The sequence below is a fragment of the Hylaeus anthracinus genome, unplaced genomic scaffold, assembly GCF_026225885.1.
Source record: "Hylaeus anthracinus isolate JK02 unplaced genomic scaffold, UHH_iyHylAnth1.0_haploid 3, whole genome shotgun sequence".
Taxonomy (NCBI): domain Eukaryota; kingdom Metazoa; phylum Arthropoda; class Insecta; order Hymenoptera; family Colletidae; genus Hylaeus; species Hylaeus anthracinus.
In genome coordinates this window covers 3,774,918-3,793,667 of record NW_026535284.1, presented here as the reverse complement: position 1 = coordinate 3,793,667, position 18,750 = coordinate 3,774,918, and the positions used below count along the sequence as shown (strand labels likewise).

Here is an 18,750-nt window from a genome sequence, read left to right as displayed (position 1 = left end):
ACCTTTTCTAGGATTTGAATTTACACCGAGAATTTTTTTAATGTTTTGATTCCAAAAAAACTTACCACTTTCAGTGTTCCAAATTCAGTTCTGATTGCACAGAACTGTTCAGAATTGTTGAAATTTTAATTTAAAAAAAAAAGTGTTTTTTTTTTTCATTTTTTGATGTTACAAGCCCCTTAATCACTCGTTGGAGTGAGTGTAACATCTCGTGGAACAAAATTATGCTCCAAATAGAAAAATATTACTATATATTGTATGATGAAGATAATAGTATTGTTATTATCACCCACAAGCAATCTTTGCAGCTTCGCGAAGTACAATCCAGTCTATAAATGTGTGAACACTTAACACTTTCAATGAATAATTAATATGTAGATATTGTAAATTATTACTATAACACTTATTGTTGCTAAATTTAAATTCAGTGGCGTGTCTAGCGACATTTAATAATATTGAATTGTGTAATATTAAAGTGTTGAGTGGCACATTAAATCTCATAGGGAAACTCTGGAGTTTATTTAATTATTTATATAAATACGTTTGGAAAAAAGGCCGACATTCAAACAACATTTATGGGGAGATATTTCAAAAATAGGATAATATTGATTCGGATACAATGAAGAAATGAATAGCTAGAGTGCCAAGATTGATAAAAGAAGCTGTTCATCAATGAAACGAAAATTGAACTGTTTTTTATAATTACTGGTGAGATATTAAATAAACTATTGATAAAATATATTATCTGATACAACACAAACTAAATACAAAAATATAAGCGATACTCATTAACAGATTTGTAACTTTTGTTAGATACTTATTCCAATTGAGAAAGTGTCCACGCACTTATAAGTGGGACTGTATGTATTTGACGAATATTAAAAGATTCAGTTCCCAAGCTTGTGCTTGGTTCAAGTTCACATCATGGAAGCAACAACGCGAGTCTTTCGTGTACATCTTGCAATTTATTCCCACAGTTGGTATACAAAACACGAAGGTCAGGGGAGAGGGGAAGGAAAAATTAAGAAAGGTGTCAGCCGCGGGCCCGATTTGGAATCGGTGGTGGTGGTGGTGGTGTTCTCCGGGTCGAATCTCTGCCCAAACATCTATCCCCCGAGTCACTCAAAGTCGAGTAGTTCTGTTGTAGCAGCTGTAAGCAGGAGTATCACTGTACGATTTGTATGTCGCGAGTTCGCATCGTCACCCTCAGAGGTGGACAAAATTGTATTTGAATAATAGATAACTAATAAAATTAAACAACAGCTATTGCGTACTTATTTCCATACTTATACAACTTCTCGCAGTATATTTAAGTTATTTCATTTATTTTACCCGACTTCGAAAAAGGAGGAGGCTACTCAATTCGACATAAACATTTTTTTTTCTGTTTGCATAATAAATTTGTGTAATGAATATGCTACGTTTAGACAGCTTGACACACTCAGATTTTTGATCCGACGCACTTTTGAAATTTTGCAATCTAAACATGTTATCACATACACAAACTTTAGTCGGGATTATGCATAATCCCCAGTTTATCACATTCATCGTAACAAATATATAATATATGTAGCTCAACTTCAGCATTACGACGTGTGTGGCACGTCTTTCCAGCGCAAGTGGTTAAGATTCAATTCTTGTTCTGTGTCTGTTAAAATATTAATTTGCATAAGTGTTCATAGTCTAGTCACCATTTATTCGCATTAGCAAGCTTCCCTAATTGTTTGAAACCATGTTTAACTTTTAGTTCTATTTCGAGATTTTTCTTGATAAGAATTTCGTCAATCTCTGAGTACGCTCGATACTCTCACATTTCATTTACCTCTCCAATAATCGCCGCTTTAGCTCGGGTGGATAGGCTACGTAGATGTAGTGGTCGGGCATTTCCTCGTTAGTGACGGCTAGGCTGTCGTCTCCCGGATCGCATTTCCTCCTCTCGCCGGATCTACCCTCGCCAGGACCATTCGGATCGTGCAACGGTGACGTAGCCGCGAGTTCTCGATCTGTGTAGTCCAGACTCCCGGGACCGTCCAGTCTGTCCTCGTCTGCGGAACTGAAATAATAAAAATCTGTATTGCGTAGCACAGAGCTCCTTAATCTTTTCCTTGCCAGAGGCTCGTTTCAGTTCAAGAAGAATAGGTATAATGGGCTCCACCAAAATTATAAGGCGATTGGCTCGGATGTAAACAGTGACTCGCGGAAGTATTTGAACGGTTGGTAGCCAAGGATTAAACGATAAAGATATTAGATCGTTCGAAAAGTTCATCCCATTTATACTTCTGCTACTCAAATTAATATGTGGAACATTATCATAAGTGTTATAAAAAAAATGTAATTTCTCCCACTTTACGATATTTTCTCATGTTTCTGACATAGTCATTATACCGGCATTGTAATATTTCTGTAGTTTTTTTTATTAAATATTGACACAGTCTTCAGCATGAACATATGGTATGACTTTGCGTCAAACTTATTGTTAGATTTTGAGAGTAATATTAAAAATAATAATAAGATACAAGTATCAAGATATGTATATATAATATATAGGAGAAAGGTGGGTAGTCCCGGCCATTTTTTTGTTTTTGATATTTTATATACAGGTTGAGGCATTTAACACGTTGAACGCCACTTCAGACGCACACTTCAGCGATCTAGGAGGACAAAATTTATGTGGTCCAATATCTCAAAAGAAACGTAATTGGTTGGTGACTGAGATCACAAACTAGTGACTTATTGGTTAGTAATGATTTTGAACATTTTGAGAAAAAGCATTTACCGCTGTCTATGCGGTGTAGTATTACGGCGAGGTCATATTCTCGGTCATTGCTTGAACAAATATTGTTAATAATTAATGTAACTATTGTCAGAAATTAATTTTTAGTTATTCCAGCTAACAGATATAACGATATAGAAAAGTTTCTCACGATTACTGTGTTCGATGAATACTTACTCTAAACAATGATTGTTATTAATAGTTAATCGAAGACTGAATGAATATGCATTATAAATATTCAATTCATTCGGAGATGTACATATTTAATCCATTTTAAAGTTTTAGATTATTATATCAATGTTTCTCGAGGAAGTAATATTTCCGAACATGAAAAGTTGAGAAAAAGTAATCATGAGATATTTATCTATAGTTTAATATCTATCGATTGGACCAACTAAATATTAATTTCTGACAATAGTTAAATTAATTATTAACAATACGTATTGGTTAAACAATGTTCGTGAATATGATTTTGCTGTAATATTAATGTTTCGTGAAATATTTCCTCGATGGATCCAACGAGCCTTCGAATCGACCTGTCACGACATGTCACGCGGTTGTTGTTCACCCTTCCCCTTCCCTACTTCGATAGCGAGCCGCGACCCTCGACCGACACAGGTACACGAGGAGTGAGAGCTCATTCTTCGAATATCCAACGGTCGATATGGATCTCGCGATCGTGCGTCCGCATCTCGCGTCCCTCCTATTCTTCCTCGTAGTTTTTGCTTGGTATTGGTTGTGGGTATCTTAGTTTGGTTTGGTTAGTCTTAAGGCATGTATCTAAGTTAGTTGTAAGGCATGAATGTACGAGTGTCTGTCCTCTACCAAATAATTATTAATCAATTTGTTCAATTCATTTGTTTGTTCGTAAGTCCATATTGGACTCGCAACTTCGTTCTTCACTTCGGTCACTATTGCTTCATGTGATAAGTAAAGTGACCAACTGTGTAACTGGACAGAAAGGTCGGTTGCCGTCCTCCTGGTGGATCTGTATTCGAGAGGAAGACAATCAGCTCCTCCGGATCGGTTCTCTACTTCCTGCATCACGTTTAGTGTAGTCCCAGGCTCCCGGTGCAGTGCAGTAAGTCCAAAGTGCAGTGAGACGGGTGCAAGTCGGGTCCTATTGTGGCTCCCAACGGGGTGCAGGGTGTGGAGGACTGGTTCGGAGGCGTCGGTCGTCTTCCTCTCGAGTCAGATCCATCAAAAGGAAGCGGGACTGACTCAGTATGTCCAGTTTCATGGTCGCGTCGCGTCACGATCTCAATTCACCCTCTTAGTTCAAATAATTACTTGGCAAAGTCAGACTTAGACTTTGGAAGTCGAAGGGAATTTGCTTTTCCTTTGATTTTCATCGTTTCGTACTTAGTATTAAGCTCGTCGACTCTACGTAGAGTATGCATCTATGTGTGTATACTCTATGTAGAGGGAGATCGAAGGAAGTTTGATTCCTTCTATCTCCGGGTCTCCAGTCGCAGCAACCTCCACGTGGTGAGATCTGGTAATCGTTATTACTCGCGACAAAGAATCATTTATTGATCTTTCGTCGCGAGTAATAGCGAGCTAATGGCTGCAAACTTGTAAAGTATAAAGTATAAAGTGTAAAGTGTAAATTGTAAATTGTAAATTGTAAATTGTAAATTTTAAAGGTCTCCAGGACTCTTGGCACTCAGAAATTTAGCAAAAGTGGCGCAACCAAGAAATCGATAGAATAATAACAGCGGAATGTTTAGCGTTTTTCCTTAAGTAGGATTGAGTGCGATTGAACAATTGACGGATAGTAATAATTAATCGATGAAATGTTTAATTCTGGTTTGAAATAACGTGGTTCGACATACGTACTTGAACAGGACCCAAATGACGTAGTAGCATCCATAAACCGACGAGGACAGAACGACCAGAAAAATAGTGAGCAGGTACCAAGGTGTGTGCCTCTGTTGCCTCTTCGTGTCCTCCCAATATCTGTCGCAGCTAAGGTACCAGCATATTGCGCGGTTCAGCTCCCCTGCGTGGATACAAGAATATTTTAAATGTATGGAAAACGTTGTGTTGTCAACTCATCGATTTGGAAGAATATTCGAAATAACATTTACATACCTTCAATTTCTTGGAAATCTCGTACCGAGAGATTCGTCAGAAGCCCAGCTATGCAATCGCGAACGAGTATCTGTCAACAATTTCGTTTCGTGGAAAACATTGAAAAGATCCAACGATGTTATCTGCAGTGGGTGTAGAATGTATTCGTACATCGATCAATTTCCCAAAAAACTTTTGTGTGAAATTGTAGTTTCTTAATTTCTTTTTGTATAATCAATGATATTTTACATATTCTCGGAAGTCTAAGTTAGATATAGTCCAAACAACATTTACTAGTTAATATAATTTGTGGAACTAACAAAAACATGCGAAAAGTGGGTAAAACTATAGAAGGAATAAGTATTTGTACGATTATTATGACAAACCATTTACAGTAGAGTTTGTAACGTAAACACATTAGTTTATTGTTCCGTACGAATGAGAAAACATCAAATTTCCAGTAAAGTACTCTTGAATATGACTTTAATAGAGGAATTGAAGAAGATCCCACTTCGAATAACTAATAATTTAGTTAATTTAATGCTTAGAAGAGTTACAATAATTATAAAATCAAAAGAAAATCCCACGAAGGAAGTATTATATACTTATAAATTAATGTAAGTTTCTTTTTTTTAAATGAAGTTTTAAAAATTAAACAGTTGTACGAATACTTATTGCTTCAATATTTCTATCGCTTAATTGTTTTTTTCTTGTTAATTGCGCAACTTACATAAATAGCTATTTTTTGTTGTACTCCATCTATTCTAGAGATTTCCAAGAATATGTAGAATGTCATTGTTTATAAAAAATAAGTTAATAAATTACAATTTTACATAGTTTTTTTGGAAATTGATCGGTGTACGAATACTTTCTACACCCACTGTATGTAAATACATTAAAGGCGTATATTAATTGATTTTACGCTATAATAGGCTACTATGACACTTCAAGCCTTTGTTCGTCGAGTATACTGTGAGTCACAATTGAGATGTTGGACAAGAACGATTATTATCGCATTCATTCGAAATTTTAAGAATGGATATTTTTCGATTGCGGGTTGGATTACTTGTGGATGAAATGTTACGGGTAATAGCGCTTTAAAAATGTTTCACGTTCGCAGGAAATTGAACCAGGACAATATTCGTATAGAACAGGGGTGGCCAACCTATGGCGCATTGGATGATTACAAATGGCTTTTGAAGTATTTCATTGACAGTTTACAATTTTGTACAATTTTTTTTAGACTGGCGTAAATTAATTAATTTAGTTACGTGATTGAGTTATTCCTTTTCCGCCCCCAAAGCGATGAAGGTCCTACCCCTATCCTTATTTTCCGACCCCAACCGTGAACGTAAGAAGGTATGTAGATAAGGTGCTTCAATTGTATGGTGCATCTGAATTCGTCTGTGAAAAAAATTGGCGCATAGTATACAAAAGGTTGGCCACCTCTGGTATAGAAGCTTGTATAGATTAGATGTAGAAATGAATTGTGTGCCTCTTTTTAAGGTAAATTTATGATTTAACTATAAAGAAGAACCACATAATTGTTACAAAAATAAAGTTACAAATAATTAGATTTCAAGAATGAAAACTAATTTCTGCACCTAATAATTGTCAAGTATATTTGTAATCTGTTAGAAGAACAACAATTTGTAAAATTTGTTGTTTACAAATCTTCGTATATACAGATCAATTTTAATGGAAATTAGGTTGAGAACTTAGAATGTTGAAAAAGATGAATGAATATTTTTACTCAAACTATAGTTATAAATGGTTGAATGTAAAAGCTCGGAATTAATTTCAACGCGCTACGGGGATAGGTACTCTTAATTGCAAGTTTAATTACAAAAATATAGCATTTTACTAGAACCGAATCCTTCAGTGACTGGTACCTGAATTTCAATCTCATGCAGTTACTTCAGTTCGTATTCTGCAGCTGTGAACAGCCCTCCATCTGATAGCGAAACTTATTCTCATTATGACAAATCAATTTCATTTCTTAACCTTTTAGCTGTGGAAGGCTGATGTAGGATGATTTCTTTAACGTCATCATTTACACATGTACTTGGTATCGCGTTGTTTCATTGATCCGTCTATAACTTAGGAACAATCACTACATTTCGGATGTTTATGCGAATCCACATTTTAACAATTCCAGAAAAAGAATCGAAAGTTAAACGAAAGTAGATCTTATCTTCTAATCGGTATAACATGTATATTATTCCTGATACCTTATATATTTTTGCATATGTGCGTATTCTCTTAACACATTTGCGACCGCTGACGTGAATTCACGTCACTTGAAATTCTATTCCTACATATGTACACATCGATATTTCAAAACATATTTTGTAATTTTTATCGTCGCCCTAACGATACAAATTTACGATATCCAGCTTTGGAATATTTTTATCCCCAGTCTAAAAATCACGAATGGAATCTTAAATGAAATATTCATTTCTCCATTGTGAAATATTTAATTTTATCAGTAGAATTTCAATTTTAATTCGACAAGTAAACAGAAACTGTTTATTTTTAATTGGTTACTACTAAAAATGTATATATAGATAAGATTTCTAGATTTCTACACAGTTCTTCACATATGAAGTTGACGTATCTTTTATCTATTCGAGCTTACGTACTGCACATTGATTTCGTTGAAAATAGATAGCACTTGCATCATACGGAATATTACGTTTAATTATTTCAATAACGATAGCTTTCTTCGTAAAAAAGCGAAGATATCGATAACCTTTTAAAGGTTTTTCTAGAACGTCTTAGTCCGATTAAGTAATCATTAATAATGCCACGTCAAACACGGACAACTATTTTAAATAAAAAATATAGGTGAACTTTGGATTCGTGACGCCGTATAATTTTTTCCGTAAATTCCAAAGTCTTGTTCGGAAACAGGAATTAGCCACGAGATAAAATCGAAACGACTGAGTTCACCGGTAACGTATAGATATTGATGACATCATTTATTTTTATTTTCAATGACTCGTGCTTATTACAACTTTATTCCGAATAATCAATACACGGGCGAATTTTAAAGTGATTCAATGCTACCACAGCATTATCTTTATAGGCGATTGATAAAATTTGATGCATTTATGACTAACGTCTATACGATGACATCAGGCATAAACGTAGAATGTATGTTATCTAGAATCTATTTAACAAATGAGTATAATAATATTAATAGAGACTTTTCCAAATGAAGCTTCAGGTTTTCTTACTTTCATTACAAATTAAAAAATCGTATTATATACCATTTGAATTTTACCTAAAAATTAAATTTTAAAGACGTTAGATCATTCCACAGGAACTCTTTAAAGTAAAATCTCGAACTTTGGATATTTACGATATAAAAACAATTTTAGAAAAAACGGTTAAACAAATTCGTGTTTAAACTGATCTTATTTTCATTATACTATATGATACTTTTATGTCTTCACTGTAAGTCCGCGACAGCTCATTTCCATCCGTTAGATAGTTCAATGATAAGTTAATGTAGGATGCATAGATTAGAGATTCTACAGTTTAGTATGATAATACTATTTAATTCGAAAATTTATTTAAATAATATCAAAGTAACTGTAAATTGAATAAAAATTATCATAACACGGATACATATCGTTAGAAGTCATTAGTTAATTATAGTAAAAATATAATAATTCAATTCAGTGGGAAGATGAAGTGTGTGAAATACTGACCTAGAATGCCAAATAATCGTAAGACTTTCAAACGTCAGTGTACGTCTAGTAAATTTCGCTCAGTAGAACGCATTTATTGTTCTCGTTGACCCTATATCTGACATGTTGTTACGTATTGCATAGCGGTGATTGAATTGGATAAATAGGCTTCTAACGTATCGCTTCTTCAACGTTCCATAGCTAAAAGATTAAGTCCAAAAGGCGTTCCGCGAATTTGTAGAATGTGCATCAATCGAAGACTATTTGTGACACTTTGCTAATTGTGAGACATCGTTCGGATTACGACTGGGACTATTCGAAAAATTTTAATCTTTGTGGCGTTTAACGAGTCTATTGCAAAAGTAGGCAAAATTTCATTAGAATAATACATACCGAATAAGTAGCAATTAATTCGTAACGTCTGTTCGATTTATCAGTTGAATATTTGTCTGGTAATTTTATGACTCTGCGATCGATAATTAAAATTCTAATTTCTATTTAACGGGTAACGAATAAACGATCGTTTATCTTTTATATATTTACTGTAAAGTTATACTTATAACGGAATACTGTCCAGGTGGCCTGTTGATAGTTTTTATATTGTTTGTCGTGCCTTCTCAGTATTACTCAAAGTCTTTAATTGTTGTTTAATTGTGTCGTTGTATTTCATCACCAGAATTTTTATTATTAGAGACATAACGACCTTGTGGCATAGATTTTCATAATTTTTAAACAAATTTCACGTAAGTAAGTCACTCAAGCCAAGTTGTTTGAACGAATATTAATATTATGTATATAATTGTACATAAGTAATATGTGTCGACAATGAATAACAATGCAGCTTGAATGACTGATATTACGAAAGTTTGTTATGAAAGTTACTGCAAATATTCTCTTCAAAAATCCAACTCGCTGTTATCTCTATCCTTGAATGCTCTTTTTTGATACTGCTGGGTAAACAAACAGATATTTATAAGAATAATGTAACAGAATGAAATACGACATGGATGAAAACGAGAAAATGTTGCTTTGATGAAATTTCAAAATGTGTTTAGAGTCAGAGCATAACATTCTTGTCTTTTTTTTTTTGTTAAAGTCGAATGAATGATGAAATGAATGATCAAGGGCACGTCTCGTATCAACAAAGCCTCTTGCCACATTTGTAATGTCTACAAACCCGTCTATCACAAGTCTCCCGAACGAGCTTGCTTAGCTAGTGAAATGAGAATATTATCCTGGCGAGTTCAGCTCGTCACTCGACCGCTAAGGGTTAATATTCAAATATGTGATAGTTAGACTGCCGATGTTTATGCATTTATGACAAATGAGAATATATAAAAATCTGTAACAATGCGCAGAACTGCAAAAATATATAAAATATCAAAAATAATATACATGATATATCGTTTACGATAAGACGTACTTTCACTTAAGTTTTAATTATGTTTCTACAGTTTAGTTATAGGTATTCGAGTGCTGGAATAATATCATTTGTTGAATACTAAATTAAAATAATGTATAAAAGTGAACATGGAACATAAAAACCTCGATTTATGGCCCACTTGCTACGAACATCTAGATAAATAATCACACAGTTGCATGCTCGTGATTCAAAACGTTAATATGTTCTTTAGTTTTGTATCGAGTAAGCAATCAACAGTGACAACACTTAATTTATTGAGATAAGATTGATGTACTCGACGATAAAATCGATTAATTGACTTTCTAAAAAATTAATTTCTCACGTGTGTAATTAAGAAGCATAATTAATTTACATAATGATGAATGCGCAGCCAGTATTAGAGTATTTAACGGTAAGCATTTTAAATAATTTATACAACGCGGACAACAACTCAAGACTGATACTTTACTCGAAAACTGTGTTCGACAAAAGGAAAAGAACACGCTATTAATTATACCTTGCTCATTTTTCAACCAAAATTATTTACTCCTTGTAATTTCACCCTTCGAATCAAATAACTGTTGTAAAAACATCTTTTTAGTAGCTTTACTTCTTTATGAGATATTTAACCATTCCGTTTTAAACAAAACACCCTGTAGGCACTCGATCTGTAAACAGAATAATTCAAATACTCAAACATTCAAACTACACTGCCTGTCAAAAAAATTGGGACACTATATTCAAAACGTCATAACTCAGGGAGTTTTCAATCGATCTTCAGGAAATTTCGTGAGGTTTAGTTTTGAAGTGTCCTCTGGGTGTGTGCAAAGTTGCATTGACGAGGGTTGATGAGAAAGCGTTAATTCACCCCCCCCCCCAAAGGGGTAATGCAGAAAAACGGCACTTCAGAAGGTTCCAGGGGTGACGGAAGAGGGTGAAAAAATAAAAAAACCTTTGAGGCGACTCTGTTTGATGGCCCCTACAAAATCCACTCCTTGAAATCGCTCTCGGACAAAGTCACCCCCCCCCCCCCCCCCCCCCCCCCCTACCATCGCCACCTAATTAGCCACCCCCTCGATCAGAGGGGGGGAGCGGGGGATGGAGTCCCCTCATCCAGGAAATGCCATCACTCATGCAGTGCAGAAACATGGTGAATTTCATCGCTTTTTGATGTCTGAAAGTCCTCCCTTACGAAGGGGGTTGAAAAGTCACGAGCTGTTCCACCCCCTCAAGGGTGGCTATGGGGTGACACTTCAAAGCTAAACCTCACGGAGTTTCCTGAAGATCGGTTGAAAACTCTCTGAGTTATGACGTTTTGAATATAATGTTCCAATTTTTTTGACAGGCAGTGTATGTTCCTCGGATACTTGAATCCCCAAAGTATTCGAACATTCGAATGCAGAAAAATTCCTCGGTAGTCCCAGCCTCAATTCAGAATCGTGCAAACATATCCAAGCGTTCTCAACTAACTTCGCACTGCAGTTTCAGTTTTTGCAGCTCCTCCGGCTTGCAGTTGGACTTGAGCTTCCTGAGGTGCAGCCCCCTGCGCCTCTGTTTCTTGTCCACAGCGGGCAGCGCCGACTCGACGAGGTTCTCCTCGTCGTCGTCGTCCTCGTCGTCGTCCTCGTCCTCTTCCTCGGTCTCGCAGGCATTGCTTTTGTTGTCGGGCCCGGCGATCTCCACGTGGTACGCCGTGCCTGGTAACCTGTGATTCTCCAAGGCCCCACTGTCGTCGCGGTGACAGTATCGCTGGATGTTCGTAACCGCGCCACCCCCCGATATCGTGCAGGACTTCTCCGCGGAATACGCTCTGGAGAGACCCCGCGAATTGCACGGCATCACCGAGGTGGAACGTTGCTCTGTGTTTTCCTTCCACACTTGAATGTCCGTGCTGTGGTGGTCGGCATCGTCGTCCACCAGCGAACTCTCGAAGTCACGGTTGCCCAGAACGTCGCACCTCATGATGTCGCAGTAGTCCGCCAGGCACACCGCGTCCTCCGCCTTTATTCGGTTCATTGGGCAATCTCATTTAGAATCGACACGATCGAACAAACTGCATGTCGTTCTCAAACTACATTTATAAGTCGAATATAAATCCCTGTTGGTTAGCGAGGGAGAAGGAATGTATGTAGGGGTCGTTTTTGGGGTGATACTAGGTGGAAGTTTGTCTAACAAGAGCGTGGTCCTCAAAAATTTGAATCGTACTCGTTAGATCAGTGTTTCCCAACGCACCGTGGTCCGGTAACTTTCCTGCCCAAAATACAATTTTTCAATTTGAACATTTAAAAAATTTGTTTCTTAACGGAAAGGAAAGCCTTGAAAGCTTCGAAATTCAAACGTATTACGCCTTTCGAGTAATTCTGTGACCGGAAGTAACGCTTTGTAGAAGGAATCTCGAAGTTGAAAGTGAAACTAATTAATTAATTACTCGTTACAGAGCATTAAAATTCAGGTGCAGATTGCATTTTTATACGTGTGAGTAGGTGTATTTTGATTATATAGGAGCGAGGGTAAGTATTTCTTAATCCGTTTAAACATAGTACGTGTTTATAATAATTTAAACTTTGTGGAGGCACAGGCAATCCTAACATTTGGATTGCTTTTATGTGAAAGTTTACAAGGATAGAATAATACAAAAGTTAGGTGTTGATTTTGTGCTCATCTAATAAAGCACCCTTCAAAAAGTGATATATGAAATCCATTTGCTACTGTAACGCCTATTATCGAATTCTCGGGCCGCCAAAGTTGACTAAATTGGTTACCCGTGCGTGAGTTTTACAGACCACATCATTAACAGTTCAACTTTTTGTGTGAGCGCCCGTTAAAGTCTTAAGAGACCAGTGTACACACACTAATACGCAGCCAAACCACATGAAAATGACCTGCTAGTTATGAGAAAAAAAAGCTTACATGTATATGCAGATGCATGTACGTGGTTGCGTGAGTGTGTGTGTGTTTATAAATTACGTGTACAAGTAATATATAAATTTTCAAGTAATCAATACTTGAAGCGATAGCATTTTTTGTTGTTTTTCTTTTGTAGCTTCCCTTGATTTATCGACATTGTAAATGTCATCGCTTTGCCGTAAGCATAAGGTTTAGATAAAAAAACTGGAAAAAGAATGTATGTATAACATTTTTTTTTCCTAACTAGTAGGTCATTTATCGTCTCTTAGCGATGAGCTAAGTAAGCCTCACGCACGGGTAGCCAATTTAGACAAGTTTGGCGACCCGAGAATCTAATAATAGGCGTTACATTAGCAAATTGCTTTCATATATTACTTTTTGAAGGGTGTTTTATTAAAGGGTATTAAAAAATATTTTTTGAAACAATTAGTCTTTAAATTATGGCGCTCTTATTAGACAGACTGTATGGTACATGTTCAGGGATAGGGAAGACGATATCTAGACTTTTGAGTCGTCCGGGCAGTTTTAGTTTTCTCTTTCGACAGCTTAGGGTAACAAGTGGAGAACTATCGATACTACTATCAAAAGTAACGATAGCTTTTGATAGCTTTCTAATTTTGCATTTGACATTTCGCGGTAGCATAATGGATAGCATGAGAGAAGTCAATAGATATTATAATTGCAAAATGGCAATATTTAGAGGAATGCAATACATCATAAGATGTTGACTCATTATTATATTGGAAAGTATACAATTTGTCAAATTAGTAGAATGTACTTTTAAAATTAATTTCATTCATAATTTCATTTCTTTTTTTAAATTAATGCCAATGATGTTCTGTATGCGTTTTGTAAATTGAGTTTGAAATATTTTTGTATATATGCAGAATATGTTTAATCGGCAAGAATATTCGATACCAGTGGGTAAATAATTTCAGAAAAACGATCGAGACTAAAGAATAAAAGTATCCAAGTGTTAATATTTTTACCCAAGAGCAAGTGACTATTTGAAATAGTATTTGATCTAGTTATTTTTATTTTTCAAATATCTTTGTTGTAAAAAGAAACTATCGGTAATAGCATCGATAATTAACGATGGTTTGATTGGAACTATCGTCCGTTTTAAAACCCATGATTTTCAAACCCTAGAACGTTCAGGACCTCTAAGGTTTCGAAAGAAAGAAATCACAAATCGCTCGGGCGACTAAAGTTACTGGAAGTCGAATCGTCTGCACGGATTCGCAGTTAAATGCAGTAGCATAGTCGCAGCTTTGCATAACAACACTTATTATACAGACATTGTCTGACATAGGTAATTAACCTTTGCTATTGTATTCTACTCTATCTAAGGATGCAAAAAGTCAAATAGATTCAAAAAGTTAATAGATTGGTTCAGAAACTTTTCCTTTTCGAGATATAAACCCTTTTTGTTTCTGGCAGTGTATTATAAAAATGAATAAAACCTACTTAGAGAAATTGTTAAAAATAATTCCCTTCTACAATAGTGCACGTTCCGTGGTGACGTTTCTAAGACTGACGATGTCTTAAATGCTCTCATTAAAAGAAATCTATTGATGTAAGATCTGGAGATCGAGGTGGCCATGTTACAACTCCATCATATCCACTCCAGCAATTTGAAAATGTTGCATCGAGAATTTGTCTGTCTTTTCATTAGTCTTAATTACCATGAGTTCCATATTTTTGAATGAAATCGTATTTCAAGGTTGTGCCATTATACATATCCGAACAAATTTAAATGTCAGTTACTTGATGCAATAGAAAGAAAATAAATTAAAGAGCGAAAAAACTTTCTAAGTGCATAAAGTTAAATTAAAGTAAATTATTAGTTGAAGACTGTTTCTATATAAACCAGTAGTTCAATTATCAACTATGAAACGTTCAAACAAAAACTGATTTACTACAACGTAAACTGCTTTTCATATCAGGATGACTTGCTCTACTGTAAATATTTACTTTTAATATAATACTGCGTTGGTAATGCTCGTGACGGCAATTCATATAGAATTTGCATTAGAAAAGGTTCTGCACCTTTATTTATACGCTATGAGTCATCGATTTCAATGCATTATAAATCACGATATCTGCACGATATCTAATCACTTTTTCTAAAGAATGACAAACTTAATTGACGGTTGCCGTAGATAAATCAGTCAGATAATGAACGTCTGCCCCCATTCATATTACAATAGTACATAGTAATTGTCGTAAAATATTCGATATTCATAATTCTATGTTGTAAGACATTTATTATAAACATACAACACGAGCCACTTAGTCCAGATCTGGTTGTCGAAAATCGTGAGCATATTTCAGTCCAAGGAGTATGGCTCCCCAATAATCTCTTTCTGAATCTCATTGACTATTATGTTTCTAATGTCGACGAAAGCTGTTTTGTATGAAACGAGCAGAATATCCTAGTGCGGAATCACTCCGTACCTTTATCGAAACAGTATTTGCCAATATCGAGAGCACTATTCTACAAAAAACATTCTACAAAAACATGTAGATTGAGTAACTATATTCTAAAGAAGTTACACAATCAACCTGCCAAACATTTTTTATAATTTTAATTTTTTAGCAAATAAAGTATAATTTGTCCTGATTTACACGTCACATCCTGTACATGACCTATTTTCGTCCTTGGAGAGTGTAGAATACGGCAGACAAGTTTGGTTACCTACTTTAGACACACCATGTATAGCGTGGACTTTACTTTACGAGGCATTATGACACTAATTGCGTTGTATAGATGAATCGGCGTTCTCCTGCCAGATAGTTACGCGGAAATGATCAGCTCACCGTGTTAACGTTACTCTTGTGTCTGTTATCGAAGTGGGCATCCAGGTGTTTCTCCGCATAGAAGGACTTGCCGCAAAGGCCGCAGGTCCATTGCGAAGGTCTGTGCTGGTGTTTCGCCCTCTGCTGCGGCCGAAAAATGTCTCGACTCTCGTGAAAAGGACACTCTAGCGGCAGCTCTACTTGATACTTCTTCAGAATTGGCATCCATCTCTGAAATCTCGACAGTGGTTAAAAAATTGTTTCTCCGTCGCGTTCTTGGCCTACCCATGCAAACACTTTGACGTTAAAATTTCTACCAACTTGTTTAAAGTGTAATGCTATCTATCTTATGTATAGTTACTGGATAATTGAATTCGTTCCTTAGTTAATACAAACGATAAGGCAACTGTCCTAGTAATCGAACGGTTATAGAAAAATGAAACATTCTATCTCTTAGAAATTGATTGAAATTATTTCCAGCAGCGATTACTTTAGTTTCATTTTTGCATTTAGCAGATCAAGATAAATAGAATCAATATTCTTCTATTTGAACAAAATTAGTTAAGAGATCATTTCGCTGGTGATATTGTCAAAGGATCGATTTAACAAAATTTAATTTCGCAATTTTATATATTCAAAAATGTATTGTGAAATTTTGCTAAAGAAATTCCAAGTATTTTAATTTTTATAAGTATCTACTATAAGCACACGTAACTTTAAATATGTTTTTTTGAAACAACACTTTCTCAGCTGGTCCAGGTAAAATCTCAAATACTAATCAACCATTCAATGGTTCTGAATTTTTTATATTTTCGTTACAGATCATTCTACGATGTCGAATCACCCGCACCGACATGGCATTACTTTTGAAACACAGTATCTTAACAAGCAAGAAGATATTATATAGTAATATATACTTATACAGGGTGTTCCACGCAACTGGAACAGGCTGTACCTCCTAAATGGTTGGGATAAGTGCACATTTTTGTGCATCAGTACATCAGAGAAATGTAATTGCACTTTTTTTTTACATGAAACCTATATTTCTTATGACTCAGATCAATGCAGTTTCTTGTGCTCTGCATAAAAGTACTAACATACTTATGTCCTGAACTTGTTCGTTAGGAAGTTATTGAAAGTAAAAGTTATACGAACTATTTCTGTCCCTCGACAAGTGTTCCGGGGTACTTACGTTATATGCCATTACAATGTTTGTCAACATGAATGTGCTGCTAATACTAGTCACTGTAAGATTAAGATTTCCATCAGTAACTACTCTACTCACCCATTGTGTGATCATTTACCGACCCAGTGTACTTGCCGAAAGACGGATCCAATGCGGATAACTTTACCTTCTATAACTTCCTAACGAACAAGTTTAAGGCATAAGTATATTAGTACTTTTATGTAGAGCACAAGAAACTGCATCGATCTGTGTCGTCAAAAATATAGTTTTCCATTTTTAAAACAAGAGGAGTGCATATTTTTCTGACGCACTGATGCAAAAAGTGCATAATATTAGTTGCATGTCATTCAGCATCCGATACCATTTAACTTTCACTTACAACATCTTTGTTGACTTCCAACCATTTAGGAGGTACAGCCTGTTCTAATTTCGTGGGACACTCTGTATAGTCTGTAAGTAAATCGGTGAATCGCGAATATATTTTACGCCATTGAATATTGTATTCAGTGAAAAACAAACCAAATAAATATTGCTCAATTTTTTGACCATAACACCGATATGCCCCTTTAATTGAAGTATACCAAGATATCTTAATTATTTAAACATGTGAAATTCCCACAGCACCAATGATAGTCGCACGCAAACGACAGTAACGTCAAACAAAAAGCGTCATCGTGACAATATATTCTCGAGCTTTAACCTAACAAAAGCCACGTCGCAGGTAATTCCTCTTCGCTTATGGTAACGCTAATAAATTGCGGCACTTGTGCCATCATCGTCAAAAATGTCTGGAAGCAATATTTTTGTTTAAAGTTAGGACAATTACATTCTGTCACAAAGCGTAGCTATATCGCCAAGTGCACTCTATTTATCTAATAATCAAGAGAAATATATTATCAGTAATCACTTTACCAAGTGTTCGACCACTGAGACGATATCCGATTACTCGGACAGTTACCTTATCAAACGAAAATCTGTCGTGGTCCTCTTCGTAAATGCACAGATTATCTAAAAAATCGTATAGTAATCGATGAGAATTTAATTAATTGTAAATGTTCTGCGCTATCAGCTACCATTACCCGCCACGAGACGCTCCAATAATTATTGGAGCAACTCTAGTTGAACGTAAATGTGCATGACCCCAATCGCAGGGGTCGAAAGCGTTCGATAGCGCTCGTATAGGCTAACCAACAAATTAACGTATCGCACTGGAATAATTTCGATGAATTTCCGTTACCTTCTGAACTATCCTCCTCACCACGGTCGCTCGATCGCGGGGGCATGATATTTTAAACACGCTGGGCCCTGGCCAGGGTATCACGGACAAGAGTAACACTATCAAAACCTGCGAACGTAAAAGTACACGTTCACTTAAATCGTTCTCTCGATCGTCGAGCAGCTGGTGTGTGTGCATGAACGTGTGCGTATTGCAAGTTTACAGGATAAATCGTGTGTGCACGGAAACGTAAGAACAATGAGCCGCGTGATAGGTCGTTAAATATGTCGTTTTGGACTCTGCCACGGATATTCACGCACTCTGATAATCTTAGTCATCGTTCCCTTCCGCTCTCACGGGGGGCTCCTTGATAAATCGATCGGTCGTCGTGCGTCCGAATCTCGACGGGGCGACGAAAAAATTGATTCGTAATGACGCAATCCCGTTGACGTGACGATGGATGACCATTCTCGTTCATCGATACAAGCCCGTTTTTCCCTTTAGTTACCTCGAAATGGAAGGGTTGGGTCTTCATTCATAGCCCAGATTCTCCTCGCGAGAGCGACCAGCCGCGACGATAATCGGTCCTCGCTGGAAATTACGGAGTTTTCTTACTGAAATCCACCACTCGCGATTCACGGTCAACTGGGGACGTATCGGGGGTTGCGGCGTGGACGAACTACAAGGGGTGAACGCCGA

General features: G+C 36.2%; 1 protein-coding gene across 2 annotated transcripts; it reads right to left on the bottom strand.

The window, feature by feature from the left end:
• Positions 1–945: 945 nt before the first annotated feature.
• LOC128893687 (uncharacterized) lies at positions 946–18,750 on the bottom strand. Of its 2 annotated transcripts, none has more exons than XM_054154837.1 (8): positions 18,560–18,750; positions 18,073–18,180; positions 15,671–15,880; positions 11,414–11,944; positions 4,868–4,937; positions 4,613–4,775; positions 1,823–2,053; positions 946–1,150 (listed from the first exon to the last, which is right to left on the bottom strand). In XM_054154837.1, exons 1-8 carry the CDS (start codon positions 18,584–18,586, stop codon positions 1,123–1,125), a joined length of 1,368 nt encoding a protein of 455 aa, XP_054010812.1. In that variant the 5' UTR covers positions 18,587–18,750; the 3' UTR covers positions 946–1,122. The 2 variants fall into 2 exon arrangements, with proteins under 2 accessions (XP_054010812.1, XP_054010813.1); XM_054154838.1 differs by lacking the exon at positions 18,560–18,750 and adding an exon at positions 18,372–18,552.

Bases quoted from the DNA above. Each gene is read 5' to 3' on its own strand.
- LOC128893687 (XM_054154837.1), bottom strand. From the start codon at position 18,586: ATGAAGACCCAACCCTTCCATTTCGAG. The intron at 4,938-11,413 runs GTTAGTTGAGAA...AATTGTTGACAG, and splicing joins AACTGAAACTGCAGTGCGAA to ATACTCGTTCGCGATTGCAT. The intron at 4,776-4,867 runs GTATGTAAATGT...GTATCCACGCAG, and splicing joins AGATTTCCAAGAAATTGAAG to GGGAGCTGAACCGCGCAATA.